This window comes from Stenella coeruleoalba (assembly GCF_951394435.1).
Source record: "Stenella coeruleoalba genome assembly, chromosome: 12".
Classification (NCBI taxonomy): domain Eukaryota; kingdom Metazoa; phylum Chordata; class Mammalia; order Artiodactyla; family Delphinidae; genus Stenella; species Stenella coeruleoalba.
This window is the reverse complement of record NC_137158.1, coordinates 75,613,943-75,629,196: the sequence shown is the minus strand read 5'-3', so window position 1 is coordinate 75,629,196 and position 15,254 is coordinate 75,613,943. Positions and strand designations below refer to the sequence as shown.

The 15,254-nt window shown below is 44.9% G+C and overlaps 1 protein-coding gene across 13 annotated transcripts in view; it reads right to left on the bottom strand.

The window, feature by feature from the left end:
• The window catches only part of MTHFD1L (methylenetetrahydrofolate dehydrogenase (NADP+ dependent) 1 like), a 227,690-nt gene that overhangs the window by 20,748 nt on the left and 191,688 nt on the right, over nt 1–15,254 (bottom strand). For 9 of the 13 annotated variants that reach the window (XM_079938749.1, XM_079938748.1, XM_079938742.1 and 6 more), the window contains 2 exons: nt 15,123–15,243; nt 6,961–8,050 (listed from right to left, as the gene is read on the bottom strand). In XM_079938749.1, coding sequence (XP_079794875.1) covers nt 15,154–15,243 — 90 coding nt within the window. In that variant the 3' untranslated portion in view covers nt 6,961–8,050; nt 15,123–15,153. Of the gene's footprint in view, nt 1–2,317; nt 2,553–6,960; nt 8,051–9,669; nt 10,172–15,122; nt 15,244–15,254 lie in introns of those variants that run through there. The other 4 variants (XR_013830711.1, XM_079938745.1, XM_079938746.1 and 1 more) reach the window with 4 other exon arrangements.

The window sequence follows — 15,254 nt, the reverse complement described above, 5'->3', positions numbered from 1 at the left end:
GGGCTGCATCTGTCACTTTTGCCTCTCTGAGCTCAGATTTGTCAGAAACCAGAACCCACCATAGATTCATCTTATTTTCCCTCCTCCGTCCTCACCACTCCCCCTTCCTCTCTGCCAAGGCTCAGCCCTCCCCTTCTTCAAGCCAGCTCCCATCTCGCTGGCTGTTGCCAGTTGAGTCCCAAATCACTCATCACTCTACAACTATGGCCTCCCACCTCCCCTGGCTTCCCTCCTCCCTAATTATTTAGCACTTAAGTGCATTTTTCTGTTCATCTGTAGTTTGTTGTGGACGTTTCTGTTTCTGTCACTTCTGTTTATACATATTTACAGTTACTTCAATTATCTGTTCTAATGGCTATCGAGGTGGCATGAATAATTTAAAGGTAATTCACATTTGGCTTTGGAATGCCTTTCTGTACTCCCATTTGAGTTTGGGGATGTCTGATATTCTGGGAATTCACAGTTCAAACTCAGTAATGAAGCCACAGTAGAAAATGGCTTGGAAGGAAGTTGGGGTGTTATTCAGCATCTTTTCCCCTGGCCCCTGAAGCATCCTTTGGCTCCCAGCTCCGTGATGAAGTTGGAAAGCATCACTTCTCATATAGTTGCCTAGTTCTGGCCCCAGCAGAGTCTTTCCAGTCCCTTCGGGGTGTCTGTCTCAGCTGTTTGTCTGGTACACGTTGTCTCTATCAAGGGGGAAGGTAAATCGGTAGGCTGGCTTGGAGGAACACTATCAGGGCTCATGTAATTATCTGGGGAAGAAAAATTCCTTAATTGTAAGACTTTGCCAAGCGAACGTTCATTCAATATGTCTGCTCAGTGCACACACAATTGTTAACCAGTCTGATTACTTTGAAAAATTGTCTTTGCAAAATCCTTACCGTAAAATACGTGAGCATCATGATCTATGACTGAACATACGAACCGGCTTTAAGCTAGCAGGGTCCTTTCACGTAAACAGAGATGCCCACACAGGCTTGAGTAAACAGATGACAGTCACCGTGGTGAGCCCGGGCAAAGGTTTGCGGCCCTGACCACACCACGAGAAATATTTAAGTTTAGCGGATTTCTTACATAAACACTCTAACCTCAGACTCAGTCTGGGCAATTCCGTCGCCCTCCTCTGAGCTCTGCCCTGCCAAGACAGAGGAGACAAGGGCTGTTTTCAGAACAAACCTGCCTTGAGTCTCATTCTAATCGTGGGAGGAAATATGACTGACAACGTATCTGAAAGGTTGGATTTTTAAAAGCATTTCAGGAGACTTAAATACAAACCTAGGGTGCTAAAGAGAAGGGAAGCCTTGCCACGGAGTGTGAGTTTATGAAAAACTCAAAAGCATGGGTATAAACTCCCTCTGGCAGGTGGGTGGAAGGCCATCCCCCACTGCCCCCAAGATCCTCCCAGTGGCTTCTGGGACCATTTTGCCAGCACCCCTCCCCGACCTTGATCATCCTCGTTAATCCACAGAGCCGAGTGTGAGGCCTTGCCTGGGTAGGCACTCAACCCATGCTGGATTATTAGACACAAGTCTAGGATAAGAGATCCTGAATTTGGCTGGCCTCATAAATCTCTTCGTTGTCCACAGAATCTTCCTAGGAGGTCTGTGGTTCCTCAGATGGTTTCAGGATTCAGCTTGGGGCGGGAGGTGCTTGGGAGCCTGGAGAAGCCACAGCGGAGGAAGGGAGGAGAGAGATGCTGTGAAAAACACCAAACTTAATTCCTCGGCTCTGAAGGGGTATTGGGAATTGAGAGTGCCGTAAGGATGATGCATAACGTGCAGGTAGGGCCGCCATGGGCCAGGAGACGGACTGCTAGAAATGTGCACTCTGGCTTTCAACAAGTCTTTGCATAGCACCTTCTAAATGCTAGGCACAGTGGTGATACAAAAGTGGAGTTTGGGTTAATTATTAAATTTAGGATGCAGGAGGATAATTTAGTGAATTGTTTAAAATACTGATTCCCAGGATCATTTCTAGAGAGTTGAATATACTAGGTCTAAGTGAAGGTGGGAAGTTACATTTTTTTTTTATTTTTTATTTTTTGCGGTACACGGGCCTCTCACTGTTGTGGCCTCTCCCGTTGCGGAGCACAGGCTCCGGACGTGCAGGCTCAGCGGCCACGGCTCACGGGCCCAGCCGCTCCGCGGCATGTGGGATCCTCCCGGACCGGGGCACGAACCCGTGTCCCCTGCATCGGCAGGCGGACTCTCAACCACTGCGCCACCAGGGAAGCCCGGGAAGCTACATTTCTAACAAGTATTGCACGTAATTCTAATGCAGATGGTCCTGAGACCAGTTAAACAAAAAAATCGCGATTCTAAAACCTATTAGTAAAACTAGCCCACCCAAATGCTTGGGAGTCTGCTATTGACTGCCCAGAGACGATTTTGATGTTCAGGTAGCTCATATGGATTTAGCTTACCTTGAACACAGTGGCCATGGCCAGTCACGGTGTTGCTCCATGAAGTGTTCATTGTAGTCTTGGACTCAGGAAAGCAATGCTAGGTTAGGTGGCTGCATTTTGGACCTGAGGAGGATGCTTACCCCAGAGCCTAAGCAGCACAAAGGAAGAGCATCAGATTAACTAGGAAGACAACCCACACTGATAAGGCTGAGATCACAGGAGGGTGGCACAGCAGGGCATTTCATTCTTCTTTGTCTCATGTTGACGGCTCAACTACATGGTCCTACTCCATTTTCATGAAGTATTTTCGCCATCTTTTTTGGTTCATGACATTCATCTTTTGTCCTAGAATCAACCATCTTACTGAGACCTGAAGGAAGGCCCAGAGTCATCATTAAGAATGATTCTTTGGGGCTTCCCTGGTGGTGCCGTGGTTGAGAATCCGACTGCCGATGCAGGGGACATGGGTTCAAGTCCTGGTCCGGGAAGATCCCATATGCCACGGAGCAACTAAGCCCGTGTGCCACAACTACTGGGCCTGCGTGCCACAACTACCGAAGCCCGTGTGCCTAGAGCCTGTGCTCCGCGACAAGAGAAGCCACCGCAGTGAGAAGCCCGCGCACCGCAACAAAGAGTAGCCCCTGATTGCCTCAACTAGAGAAAGCCTGCACACAGCAATGAAGAACCAATGCAGCCAAAGAAAGAAAGAAAGAAAGAAAAAGAAAGAAAGAAAGAAAGAAAAAAGAACGGTTCTTTGGACAATCCCCTGAATCTATGGTTGTTTTAATGCAAGTTCAGAACCTGGTGCAACTGTGGGTAACATCCCACGGACAGCTGCCAGGTAGGGGGACTCTGGCCTTTCAGGAAGGGACATAGCTATTAGTGTCTCATATCCAGTGACCAACGGTGTCTGCCCAGATCTGCGGACACTGGCTTGCTCTCAGGAAGTTTATGGGGTCTAGCAGAAATCTTGCCTATCTCTTGATGGCTAAGGGCTTGAAACTAAGTCAGATCTTCGAATTGACCAAGAGCTCAATCTAAAACTGAGTAAGAGTTGTTCTCAAAGTGTGACATGGGGGCCTGTGGGCAATCTGCCAGGGACACGATGACATGATGTAGGCCATGAAATCTGCCCCATGATTTCTGAAACTTTTGGTATTTATGTATCTCAATACTTTTTCACGACATGAGCTAAAATCCTTTGCTTAACGAAATCCTCCATCGGTGTACACTCCCGACACCAACTGGATCTTACAACTCCATTCAATTCAGTTCTGACACTCACTGCGCAGTTAGTGCAAACCCCACAGGTTAGAGAGCAGTGTCCCCAACCAATAGGACCGCCCACTTCCAACACCAGTCACTGGTGTCAGCAAGTGGGCTGACACATGCTCAGTGAGGGGACGGATGAATTTGCTCAGAAAATACTTACTGATCAACTACTACCTTCCATTCCACTACTCTGTGGGTTTGGAATACAGTGGGGAATGCCCCAACACGTTCCCTTCAGTCATGGACCTTGTACGTCAAATTCCTTTTCTTTTTAAGACATTCTGCTTCACACGTGGTAGCAGCCCAATAGGGGTTTGTAGAATAAATAAACTAGTCAATGAATTAAACAATGTTACTCAACAATGGTAAGATCCCTTATCAGGAAAACCATACAGTAAAACTCGTAATTTTGTGGGAATGGCATTTGTGGTTACCCTGAGCCAGTGGTCCCCAGAACTAGGATGCAAGCTGAGGTTCTGTGTGAGCCTTGGGGAGACCAGGTCAGGTAGGACCTTGGTTGCCAGGGGCAGCGTCTAAAGCCATGTGGGAGAGTTTGACCCCAAAGCAGGGCAGGGGTGGGAGCCCAGGAGCTGGCCCAGGGATTGGGGCTGCTAGGCAAGCTCTACAAGGACACAGCACTCTACAGTTTCCAGAGCTGCTTCTATCTCGTCTGCGTTAGGCCTGAGAGGGCTCCAGTGACAGGTGCTACCTGGGCTGCTCCCAGAACAAGGGTCTCAGATAGAGGAGTCCTGGAGCAGGGACCCTTAGGGATGGCTTGGAGCACAGATGCAGATGTATCAACATCCCAGAGCATCACAACAGGCTGCAGGATTTAGGAGGTTAGCATTTCATACGGTCCCTGGCGGTCATCACCATTTTGGTACCATAGATCCCTTAATCAGTCAGATGAAGTCTGTGTAGCCTTTCTCAGGATATCTTTAAATGCCACGTATGATTAACGCAGGACAATAGTGAAATGCAGTTATTAAAATGTTGAAAAAGTTATCAAATTTGATTACAGCAATATATGTGGCTCTTGACACATGAAAAAACAGGATAGTGGCACATCTGCCTTGTTAGATGATGTGCTACTGCGATGCGCATAGTCGCTACTGTGACTGCAGAAACTGTAACATTAGAATGCCGGTGACTTCGACTGCGACAGCCACAGGTACTGTGAGTATTGCTGTGATTTGCTGCTGACATTCATAATCGAAGGAAATGTTACATTACGGTTAGAGGTTAGTGAATACAAAGATGTACTTTTTTCCCCATCCAAGTTCACGGACTCTTAGATTTCAGCACTATCCCTTGTTCAAAGTGTAGCTATAAGAGTTTTTTGGGGTCCCTCGATCCATGGCTGCACTAAAGTCTAAGGAAACAGTGAAGCTCTGATTAGTAACCACCTGTTCTGCCACAATGCTCAACTTTTCCGGTGGATGTGGATTACAGGTTTTTAACAAATGCTATAAAAGTGCACTTATTACTTAATTTTTACTCCCTTGTACATACACATTTATACAAAAGCAATGGACAAATATGTGTAGGTGGACTTTCCTGGAATAAATAAAGTAAGCTTCATACACCATCTTATCTAACGGCAGGTGTAAATTATGTTAAAGAACAGTCCCTGGGTAATGTTAGACAGGAGGATTCTCTTTGAATATCTGTCGTGAAGAACACTGATGTATTGTTTTAATGGAGTCAGCACATTCCAATTAAAACAAAGAGAATAACCCTAGAAGTAGAGAAATAATAAGAATATTAAGGAGTGGATTGGCTAATTGCCTTGCCGCTACTTTCCTGAGTCCCCATTCATCTCTCCCTTGCTTTTTGTTCATCACTATGGTGTGTTCCTCTGTCAGCTTTCAGAAGATCCTTCTGGTCTGGGTCTTAACCCTTGCAGGTGTTACTTCAGAACCCTGAGCAGAGAGGGAGCAAGGCCATAGGTCTCTGTGTGCCATGGTGATCACTGTGGCCCTCACCATTTCTGGTCTGTTAGTAGTTTCTTACATTGCAGTTATAGAGGCAGAGAGAAATCAGGATCTACCCTTCTCGGGAAGATTTCTGTCTAAAACCCACCATGCCAAAGGTTATGTGATTTTTTTGTTTTTTTTCATGCCTTGGCCTCAGAAGAGATGGTAGGTAACTAGCTCTTTTCTAAAATAACGTCTTCTCCTGCCCGTGAGTGCCTCGGTCATCATGAGTTCATAAGCCCATTAATTAACCTGCCAAAGACCTTTCTTCTCAGTGGAGGCTGCTCATCACTCAGCAGGAGTGTATCCTAGTAGGGTTAGTGCATGAACAGAAAACAAATCCATCGGAACGTGAGTTATGACATCTAGGAGTTAAAACGAGCCCACGTGATGGGAAAACCGTGGAGTTCCCAGCGACACCTGGATTACACGTCCTTCGGCGTGAGTGCTGAGAAGCTCTCCCACATCTGTATTCAGGATGCTCTTTTTTTCCTCTCCTTTTTTTGATGAATTGGAGTTGCCTGGTGAAAGCAGGTAAGGAAAGAAGTCTCTGGCCTAAAGCCCTTGGAACATAGGTTTGTAAGATTTTTTTTTTCCCCTAAAACATTTTCAAAAATAGAAAATGAAACTTTAAATGGCAGAGGAAAATAACAAGCAGAAGGGAACTGCGGGAACTTCGGGGGACTTCGGGGACTTCCCTGGCAGTCCAGTGGTTAAGACTCCGTGCTTCCGATGCAGAGGGCATAGGTTTGATCTCTGGTGGGGGAACTAAGACTCCACATGCTGCTTGGCCAAAAAATAAAATGAAAAGAATTGAAAAAAAAATTAAGTAAAAATCATTTCGCGAGAAAGGCTGCTCACTGGGCACATTATATAGAGAACGAATTGACTGTGAACCCTCATAATCTTGAAATAGATTTATATGTCGGAGATGCTAGTTCACTGTGTATTCGGACAGGCATACACGCAAATAAAAGGCAGGGACGAGGGTGGGGTGGGGTGGATGACAATGGGACTGTGACACTTCAGAAACATGAAGCAGGGCTTCCCTGGTGGCGCAGTGGCTGGGAGTCCGCCTGCTGATGCAGGGGACGCGGGTACGTGCCCCGGTCCGGGAAGATCCCACATGCCGCGCAGTGGCTGGGCCCGTGAGCCATGGCCACTGAGCCTGCGTGTCCGGAGCCTGTGCTCCGCAACAGGAGAGGCCACAACAGTGAGAGGCCCGCGTACCGCAAAAAACAAAGAACAAACAAACAAACAGAAACATGAAGCAAAATTATTCTCAGGACAGACAGTCTTTGCGTGGGGAGGCTTTTTACTTATTAAACAGCGTTTTGGAACAAATTAAACTGCACATAAAGATACATTATGGGCAGAGCAGCTAACAAGCGGGGTCACTGAGGGTGGAGTACAAGAACATGCAGGATCTGATGGCAAGGGCTTTTGCAGGATGTGCCTGGGGGACATTTAAGATATTTATGGTGACTACTTTACTGATACTGCTTAGAGGACAATCACTGCTTGTTTGTTCCTGAATCCTTGGTTTTGTCTTAACTTTTATGTAATTTTATATTATTGTAGGGAAGAAATGGAAACAAGAGAGGGTCAGGAACAATTTAAGGGCTGGAAAAATGAAAAAACATTTGCCAAACACCCGACCTTTAAGGGTCACTTCTCTTGCCCTATGGGCCTGTGAGAGCTTAATGGCCATTGAGATTCATTCATCAGTGGAAGAAACTAGCATAAACCCATCAGTTTCTAGGTAAGTGATGTAAACTTCCCTGGCACTGAAAAGTAGTTCTGGATATAAAATGTATTTTGTTCCAAAGGATATTGCCACTTTCCAGCAGTCAGAAGATTTCACAACTGACCTGATGTTTCTCTGTCTGTTATTTTTTCCTTGTTATGTTTATAAAGCTCTCGTTGCATTCACAATTTTCCAGGAAATCAGTGTCAGGTAACAACCCCACCATGAAAAGCTACCTCTAGAGAGCAGTCAGCGAGTCTTATCTGGCACTGAAAGCTTGCTGGTTGGTTTTCTACATACATGTTTATTTTCAGTTCAAAGACAATATAGAAAACTCCATCGTGGAAAATGTTACCTTTTAGTTCACACTCTTTTAATCCCCCAGTCCCCATAAAATAAACATTCTAAAGTGTAAGCAGTGGGAAATAATGTAAACTCTGCGGAAACAGAAAATAAATTAGTTTCTTTCAGACTTGGTGGAGGTCCTTTTCCTGAACACTACACTCTGTTACAAACAGAATTCATCTTGAACGAAGAATAAATCTTTGGCCTATTTCACCATTTCCCCAGCATTGCGTAAGAGCATATTTCAAATTCACTTTCTTCTCCAACTGCAGCAAAAAGGCAAGGAGTAGTTTGTGTTTGTGGAGCCTGAAAAACAGGAAAAAAAAAATATTTCGGTGGTTTAAGAACAGCTTTTTTCCCCTGGTGTCAAACTGTTCATATATTATAGCTCTAAAGCTGGAGACCACAAGAAAATATAAGAGCAGACAAGTGATGCTATTCACAAGACAAGGCTGGGATCATTGCTTGGAATCTTTTTACTTATGAGCAGTGGAGAATCCGATTCTGCACCACTTGGGACCGAGCCAGCATGGACACGGCAGGCAGAGGTTCTGAATTTCCTAAAAGATTTTGCTTGGGGACCGTGGCTGAAATTCCATGACTTCTAAATTTGGAATCTACAGGTTTCCAGGATCCTGTCAAGTGAGAACATCCAGGATTTTAGATTAGCAAGCCTGTTGCCTTGGATTTCAGTTTCTCTTTTACAGCAGGCACAGAGAGCAAGGTCTGAAAAATGCATTTAGGACAAGAATGGAAGTGAGTGAATCTGGAATTTCTTGTTGTTTTCCCGCAAAGGGTACTAAGACTCTCTGTCACTGTGAATTCTGCAATCTCTTTAGAAAAAGAAGTGATCAAGCTACATTTTAAAAAGAAAAAAAGCAAACAAAACACCTAAGTACCAAAAAAAAAAAATTCATCAGGAGAAATGTAAAATACAAGCACTTGGCCTTTGATCTGAATTTATACAAGGAGGAATTTATCTCCTCGGCCAAGAGTTCAAACTCGGCTGGAATACAGCGAGCCAGCCTCCCACGGATGAGGGCAGGGTCTGGAGCCAGAAGGGATGCTTTATTCGCTTCAGAACAGAAGACGGTGACCAAGGCAGGGGACTAGGAGTTTCAAATACTCCCCTGATGTCTGGTTCAAATCAGGGAAGTAAACAGAAAACAGAAGCATCGCAAGCATAGTAAACATTAACAAAAAGAAAATATCTTTTATGTTAGGAAGGGAGGTCTGCCTGGTGCAGACCTTGCCCCTCCTCTCAGTGATGCGCCAGCCTCCTGTCGGTGGCTCTGGTGACCCTAGATACGAGGCACAGTGACTACGGGGGAGGGAAGGTGGGAGAGACGAGGCTGGGCTCGGTGGAAGACCCGTGGATTGACCACATGACCTCGGTATCAACAGTTTTTATAGTTAAAGAGGCTTAGAGTCTGTGGTTCCATATTTTCAGAAAACTCAAAGGGTTGGTAAAGGTATAGAAAGTCTGAATATAAATTTAAAAAAAAATCAGAAACACAATAGCGAAGGTGCAAATGAATCAGTTGTTTATTCAGTGGGGAAAAATTTTTTTAAATTTGATTTAGTGTTAAATCTTTTGGAAGATAGAATATATAAGACATCCAATCATGGTATGTGAATAATAAGAAATTACAAAGTGCCCAAGGCAACGTGAGTGACCAGAGGCAGAGACTGGAGTGACGTGGCCACAAGTCAAGGGCTGCTGGCAGCAGCTAGAATCTGGAGAAGGCAAGGAAAGGAGTCTCCCCTGGAGCTTCTGGAGGGAGTGTGGCCTGCTGGCACCTTGATTTCAGCCTGCTAATACTGATTTCAGACTTCTAGCCTCTAGAACTGTGAAAGAATCAATTTCTGGTATTTTAAACCACCAAGTGATTTGTTATAGCAGCCATGGGGATAAAACACACACGCACGCCCCCATAAGGGGAGTTCTCTCTTATTTATTAAACTAAGACAACTTCACTGTATTTACCCTTATGTTAATTATTGGTAATGGCACTTGGTTCTTGGCTTCCCTGTGCTGACAACCATCTTGTTTTGGTTCCCACTGTTGAATAACAGAGGTTAAAGTTAAATATGCTACCAAAGTGACTTTATTATTTATTATAAATTTATTTATTTTATTTATTTATTTTTGGCTGCGTTGGGTGTTCATTGCTGCGCGTGGGCTTTCTCCAGTTGCGGTGAGCGGGTGCTACTCTCTTCGTTGTGGTGCGTGGGCTTTTCATTGCGGTGGCTTCTCTTGTGGCAGAGCATGGTTTCTAGGCGCGTCGGCTTCAGTAGTTGTGGCTCGCGGGCTTCGTTACTCCGTGGCATGTGGGATCGTCCCGGACCAGGGGCTCGAACCCGTGCCCCCTGCATTGGCAGGCGGATTCTTAACCACTGTGCCACCAGGGAAGCCCCTGAAAGTGACTTTAAAGTAAAAACGAAGTCAACCTCAGTAGTATTTGTAAAGTTGATGGCGACATATTTTGACAATTTTTTTAAAACCTCAAAAGTGAATAATTTAGAATCATTTAGATTATGAATTTTTTTTTTTTGAGATTTGCTTTTGAATTGAGAAGTGAGTCTATTTATTTCTCTTATTAGTGAAGCTGCATGATAGTCACTGGGTGCTTATTAACCCGTTTGAATGTCTGATAAAAAATGGCTTCTGCAAAATGGAGAAAATTTCAAGTTCATAGCATTTGGTTAAAACTTCCACCTTACCTTGCAAGTTCTAATTTTTTCAAACCAACTGGTAGATTATAACTAATGACATAACTGAAGCTTTTCTCCAGGCTTTTCCAAAAGCGCATCCAAGCTTTTCTCACTGACCTATAATTTCTTATATATTATATTAACCATGTGTAAATTTAGAGTTATTAGAAAATTCATATTTTTCCAGAGTTTGATGAAATATTATTTTTCTTGCTTTATTTAAAAAAAAAGTATAAGATGATTAGATCCACTGCCTCCTGGGAAGTTTCTTTTAAAAGGGAATTAATTAAGAATTTCACAACCGTTAAGCCTCAAAACATTCCATTTTAGTTAGATAACGGAGATTTAATTATCACCATCTTTTAGAGATGTTAAAGATTCCATTTTAGATTTAATTATCACAATCGTTTATTTAAGTAGCTTGGGCTTCCAGCCTATTTTGGTTCCTGCCTGGGAGTGGGAAAAGGGGGGCTCCCTCTGTCCCAAGGACAGCTTGGGGTGAGGAACTGAGGACTTTTTCTTGAAGCACAACGGTGATGAACAATTTTTGAGCTGCTTCTTGAAAAGACAGAGTTTCAAAATTAAAATCAGAGAGCCCTGGAGCTCCCCCAGGAAACCCTGAAACTCTGGTTTACAACCTGGGGATAAGAGGCTCTGTCCACAAGCAGCGTCTGGAGATTAATTTATAATTATTAAATATCACTGAAAATTTCGGCTCGAAAGGAAGTTTAGGGAAGAAATGAGCTGGTATTATACTCCTTTTTGCGTGTGCAATTCAAGAAAAACAATTATAGCAGGGCCAGAGTCAATTTGATTCCGTACTAACCACAACTTTGCACATCAGAACAAAGTAAGGGAGTGTCTGAATCCTTCAGGAAATCTGCCAGGCTTTCTTGAGTTCATTTGAATCCTGCCAAGGCCCAGAAATATGATGAAGCTTCAAAATGAGAAACCCAAAGTGGGGGGGGGGAACGAAACCTCCAAATCCAATCATCTTCAAACAAAAGACTGACCAGTAATGTCACAGGATCAGTTTCACTGGGACAAACAACTCATTTTAATTAGTTCTGTTTGGTAACATCCAAAAGAATGAATCATGCCCTTAGTCTAACAATAGCGAAAGCACGACAGGGAAGCTTTGGAAAAAAGCAGCAAGAGCTCAAATTCTGGTGACTCCCCGGCACCTCCCGCTCATACCGTTTCCTAGAGGGTGAGATAAGCAGGGAAGGTGAGGAAGTGGAAGGAAAGACAGCAGCCCTCAACCGAGTGGCTTCTTCCACGTGCGACACGTCACGTCTGCAACACATTCTGCAAGGAGTAAGGAGGGTGATGCCCTGCAGCTGAGTCCAGAGAAAGAGCTGGAGCCTGACCACGATGTGAGCCAAGCAGCCCACCGGACATTTCCTCTCCCGATGCTCAAATGTGTCCGAGCTATCATCCAAGCTTTAACATTTGTATTTTGTGCATTTTTAATAGCCACAGACCTGTGACTGTTAGTACGAGTGGTCCCTGCCTGCCGTATGTGAGAGGCGACAGGAAGCAGGAAGAATGTCTGCGGGATCGTTATTCTGAAGGATACCCGAGAGGGAATGTTTGCTTTGTACAGTGGTTTTCTCTTACAGCACTGGATGGTCTGCGATTATTCAAGCAGGGTCAAGTGATGGGTTTTGAAACACTGCCTACCAAGCCTAGAACAAGGTTTGGCAATTCATACAGAAGAAAGAACCCTGGATAATTGAGTGGGAAAATGACATTCAATGAGAGACTTAAGTAAGAGATAGCTCTAGTATACTCTGACTGAAAAGAATTTTGACAAAGTCATAGCTTTTAATACTCAATTATCTTTTGTTATTAAAAAAAATCACCTGGTTATCCCCAAATTATGGGTCTGTTCAAAGAGCTGGTTATCATCTTCCAGAATGGGCCAAAGTTCATTTACCCCGTGAAAATCTTTTGGTTTGGGAAAGAAAGGATGGGGTGAGACCGAGAGTAAGCAGATCTGGGTTGAGTCTTGGCTTTTGTACTTATCAGCTGTGCAACTCAGGCAAGTTGTTGATGTCTCTGGGCCAGAGTTTCTGCAGTTCTGAAATTTGAGGCCAGCATGACATGTGACCGTGGATGGCAAAGCATTTCCTGCTACAGCTATGGAACGAGAGGCAGGGTTGAGTAGTGGAAAGGCAGTATTATTCCTCTGCTATCTGGTGGATCAGGGCCATCCCTCAGCTTCCCCCTCTTGTGACCCCAGGGGACAGGACAACACCTGCCTGCAAGGGGTGCAGTGACTGCCCACGAGAGGTGCTTAGCACAGTGCCTGGCCCATTGGAGGGAATCCCCAAAGGTCTTGACCCCCAACCCCTGCTCAGTCTTTGTTTTTAATTCTCTCTTTTTTTTTTGGCCGCACCCCGCAACATGCGGGACCTTAGTTCCCCGACCAGGGATCGGACCCATGCCCCCTGCAGTGGCAGTGTGCAGTCTCAACCACTGGAGGTCCCCCTGCTCAGTCTTCGAACAAAGTCCAGAGGGATACTTGTCAAAGAACTTGAACACAAGGATTTAGATGTAAGTACTGGTAAAGCTAAGGACACGCCACCTGGCATTACCTGAGCCCCAGCTGCAATAATTAAGGCATAAACACATTTATATGACCTGTTTGGAGAGCAAATAAAAATGGACCAAAAGGCTGGATAAATACTCATCTATCTGAGAGAGATGACAGAATTACACACACTTGTTCTGGAGAAAAATGACAAGTGGCAGAAATGTAGCATAATGGGTTGACATGACAAGGGAAATGAGTCTGGACAGGGGTCAACTCAAAGTTTAAGAGGAACGATATTGTGATTTTCCCAAGGCCTGGCTGGGAAACCCAAGACGTTCACACACACACGCACATGCACAGTCATATCAAAAGACCAAAATAACTCTGTTATCAAAGGTCAAGTTTATGGGCTTCCCTGTTAAGTTAGTCTCCGTTAGTTCATTTTCTGGAGTTTTCTTTTTCAGACATGACAAAAGATTTGAAATGTGATTGTGGTTAAAACTAAATACAGCTCCCACTCACCAGCAAAAAACGCATACAAACACCACCAAACACCACACACACAACCCAAACCGAACAATCCCACAACTTGTATTAATGTGTCTCTTACCTTCCTCATCATAGCCTAAGTCTTCAGTGTTTTAGTAACAAAGACTTGCAAAAAAAAAGAAAAAAAAATCTCCCCATGTTCACTACTGATAGACAAACAAATGCGGGAGTCCTGTGTGCTTGGCTAAGGGCGTAACTCAGGGACAACTGGAAAGGAGGGTCTTTAGGTCAAGCAAGGTCATCTGGAAGGCCCAGAATGTACTGGCAAGAGGGACGGGTGCTGGGCTAAGGAACCGGAACGGGAGGCAGTAGGGAGAAGGAATGGGGGTGTTTATGGGGAAGGAATGCGTCTTGAGAATATGGTGAGGAATTGTCTGATATATGGGATGGGGAAAAGCAGCTCCAAGTCTCTGAGACTTCTGACTGGGAGTTTCCCAGGGAGGAGGGTTGCAGCGGGGGGGGGGGGGCGGGGGGGTCCTTTTTCTTCGTGATGGGAAGCTGGGACAGAAGCCAGCAGGTGTGCCTGCGGCTGCAGGACCGAGGCACAGACGTGAATGAGACCAAAGGCCCCCCGCTGTGGGCCGCCTAAGACAGCGCCAAGACAAGCCCAACCCTCTTACACTGCGCAGACCCTGAATCATCAAGGGCTCTAATTTCTGCTGCCCTGTGCTTCCTGTGACTCACAGGACCCTTGGAGGTAGACGATCTGTCCCACCTCTGTGAATCTTTCCAGTGGTATGAGAGCCCAATCCCCCTGTTGTGCGACTGTGTTACGGGTTAGATTGTGTCCCCAAAAGGTACGTTGAAGTCCTGACCCCTAGTACCTCTGAGAGTGACCTTAACTGGAAACAGGGTCTTTGCAGATATAATCAAGTTAAGAAGAGGTCAATAAGGTGGGCCGCAATTCAATGCAACTGGTGTCCTTTAAGGAAGACAGAGACACACAGGGAGACAGAGGAATGTCAAGGATCAATGGGCACCACCAGGAGTTAGGAAGAGGCCAGGAGGCATTCTGCCAGAATCTCAGAGAGTGCATAGCCCGGACGACACCTTGACTTTGGACTTTTGGCCTCCAGAACTGTGGGAGAACAAATGTCTGTCGTTTAAGCTGCCCAGTTGTGACCCTGTTATGGCAGCCCCAGGAAATGATCATACTGGAGTCCTCTATCACATGATTCTAACTCTGTAGCAAGAGATACGTGGGATGAGGGTATAGTTGGTATAGTTAATGACAGAAGATATTAGTTTTAATTCTCGAAAAAGAATTTACAGGGCTCCTTTGTTATAGCAAGAGATGCCTTAAAACAAATCTATATTCAGAGACAGTGTGACTGACTTTCACTGGAATCGGGTCCAGGCACACCAAGGACCTGACCATCTCACTGCATATCCACACCCAGGAGTGACCCAGGGCATGGCTGTAACCTGGTAGGAATTCACAGTAACCAAGTGAGGAAATTACTTATCAGACCATTTCTGTAATAAACATCAGAAAAACCAAACAAAATAAAACTAAAAGAGATTTGAACTAGGGAAAAAAGAAAGAAAGAAAAAGTAAAAAGCACAATAGCCTACCTGAATTGAGTCCTGTGAAAATCCTGTTCACTTAGAACAAGCCTTTAACTTGCTCTGTTTCCGTATCAAGATCGATGTCATAGAAGCAGGGCCGAGTCGGCAGTCCTGGCATGGTGCTCATCTGGGGGAGAG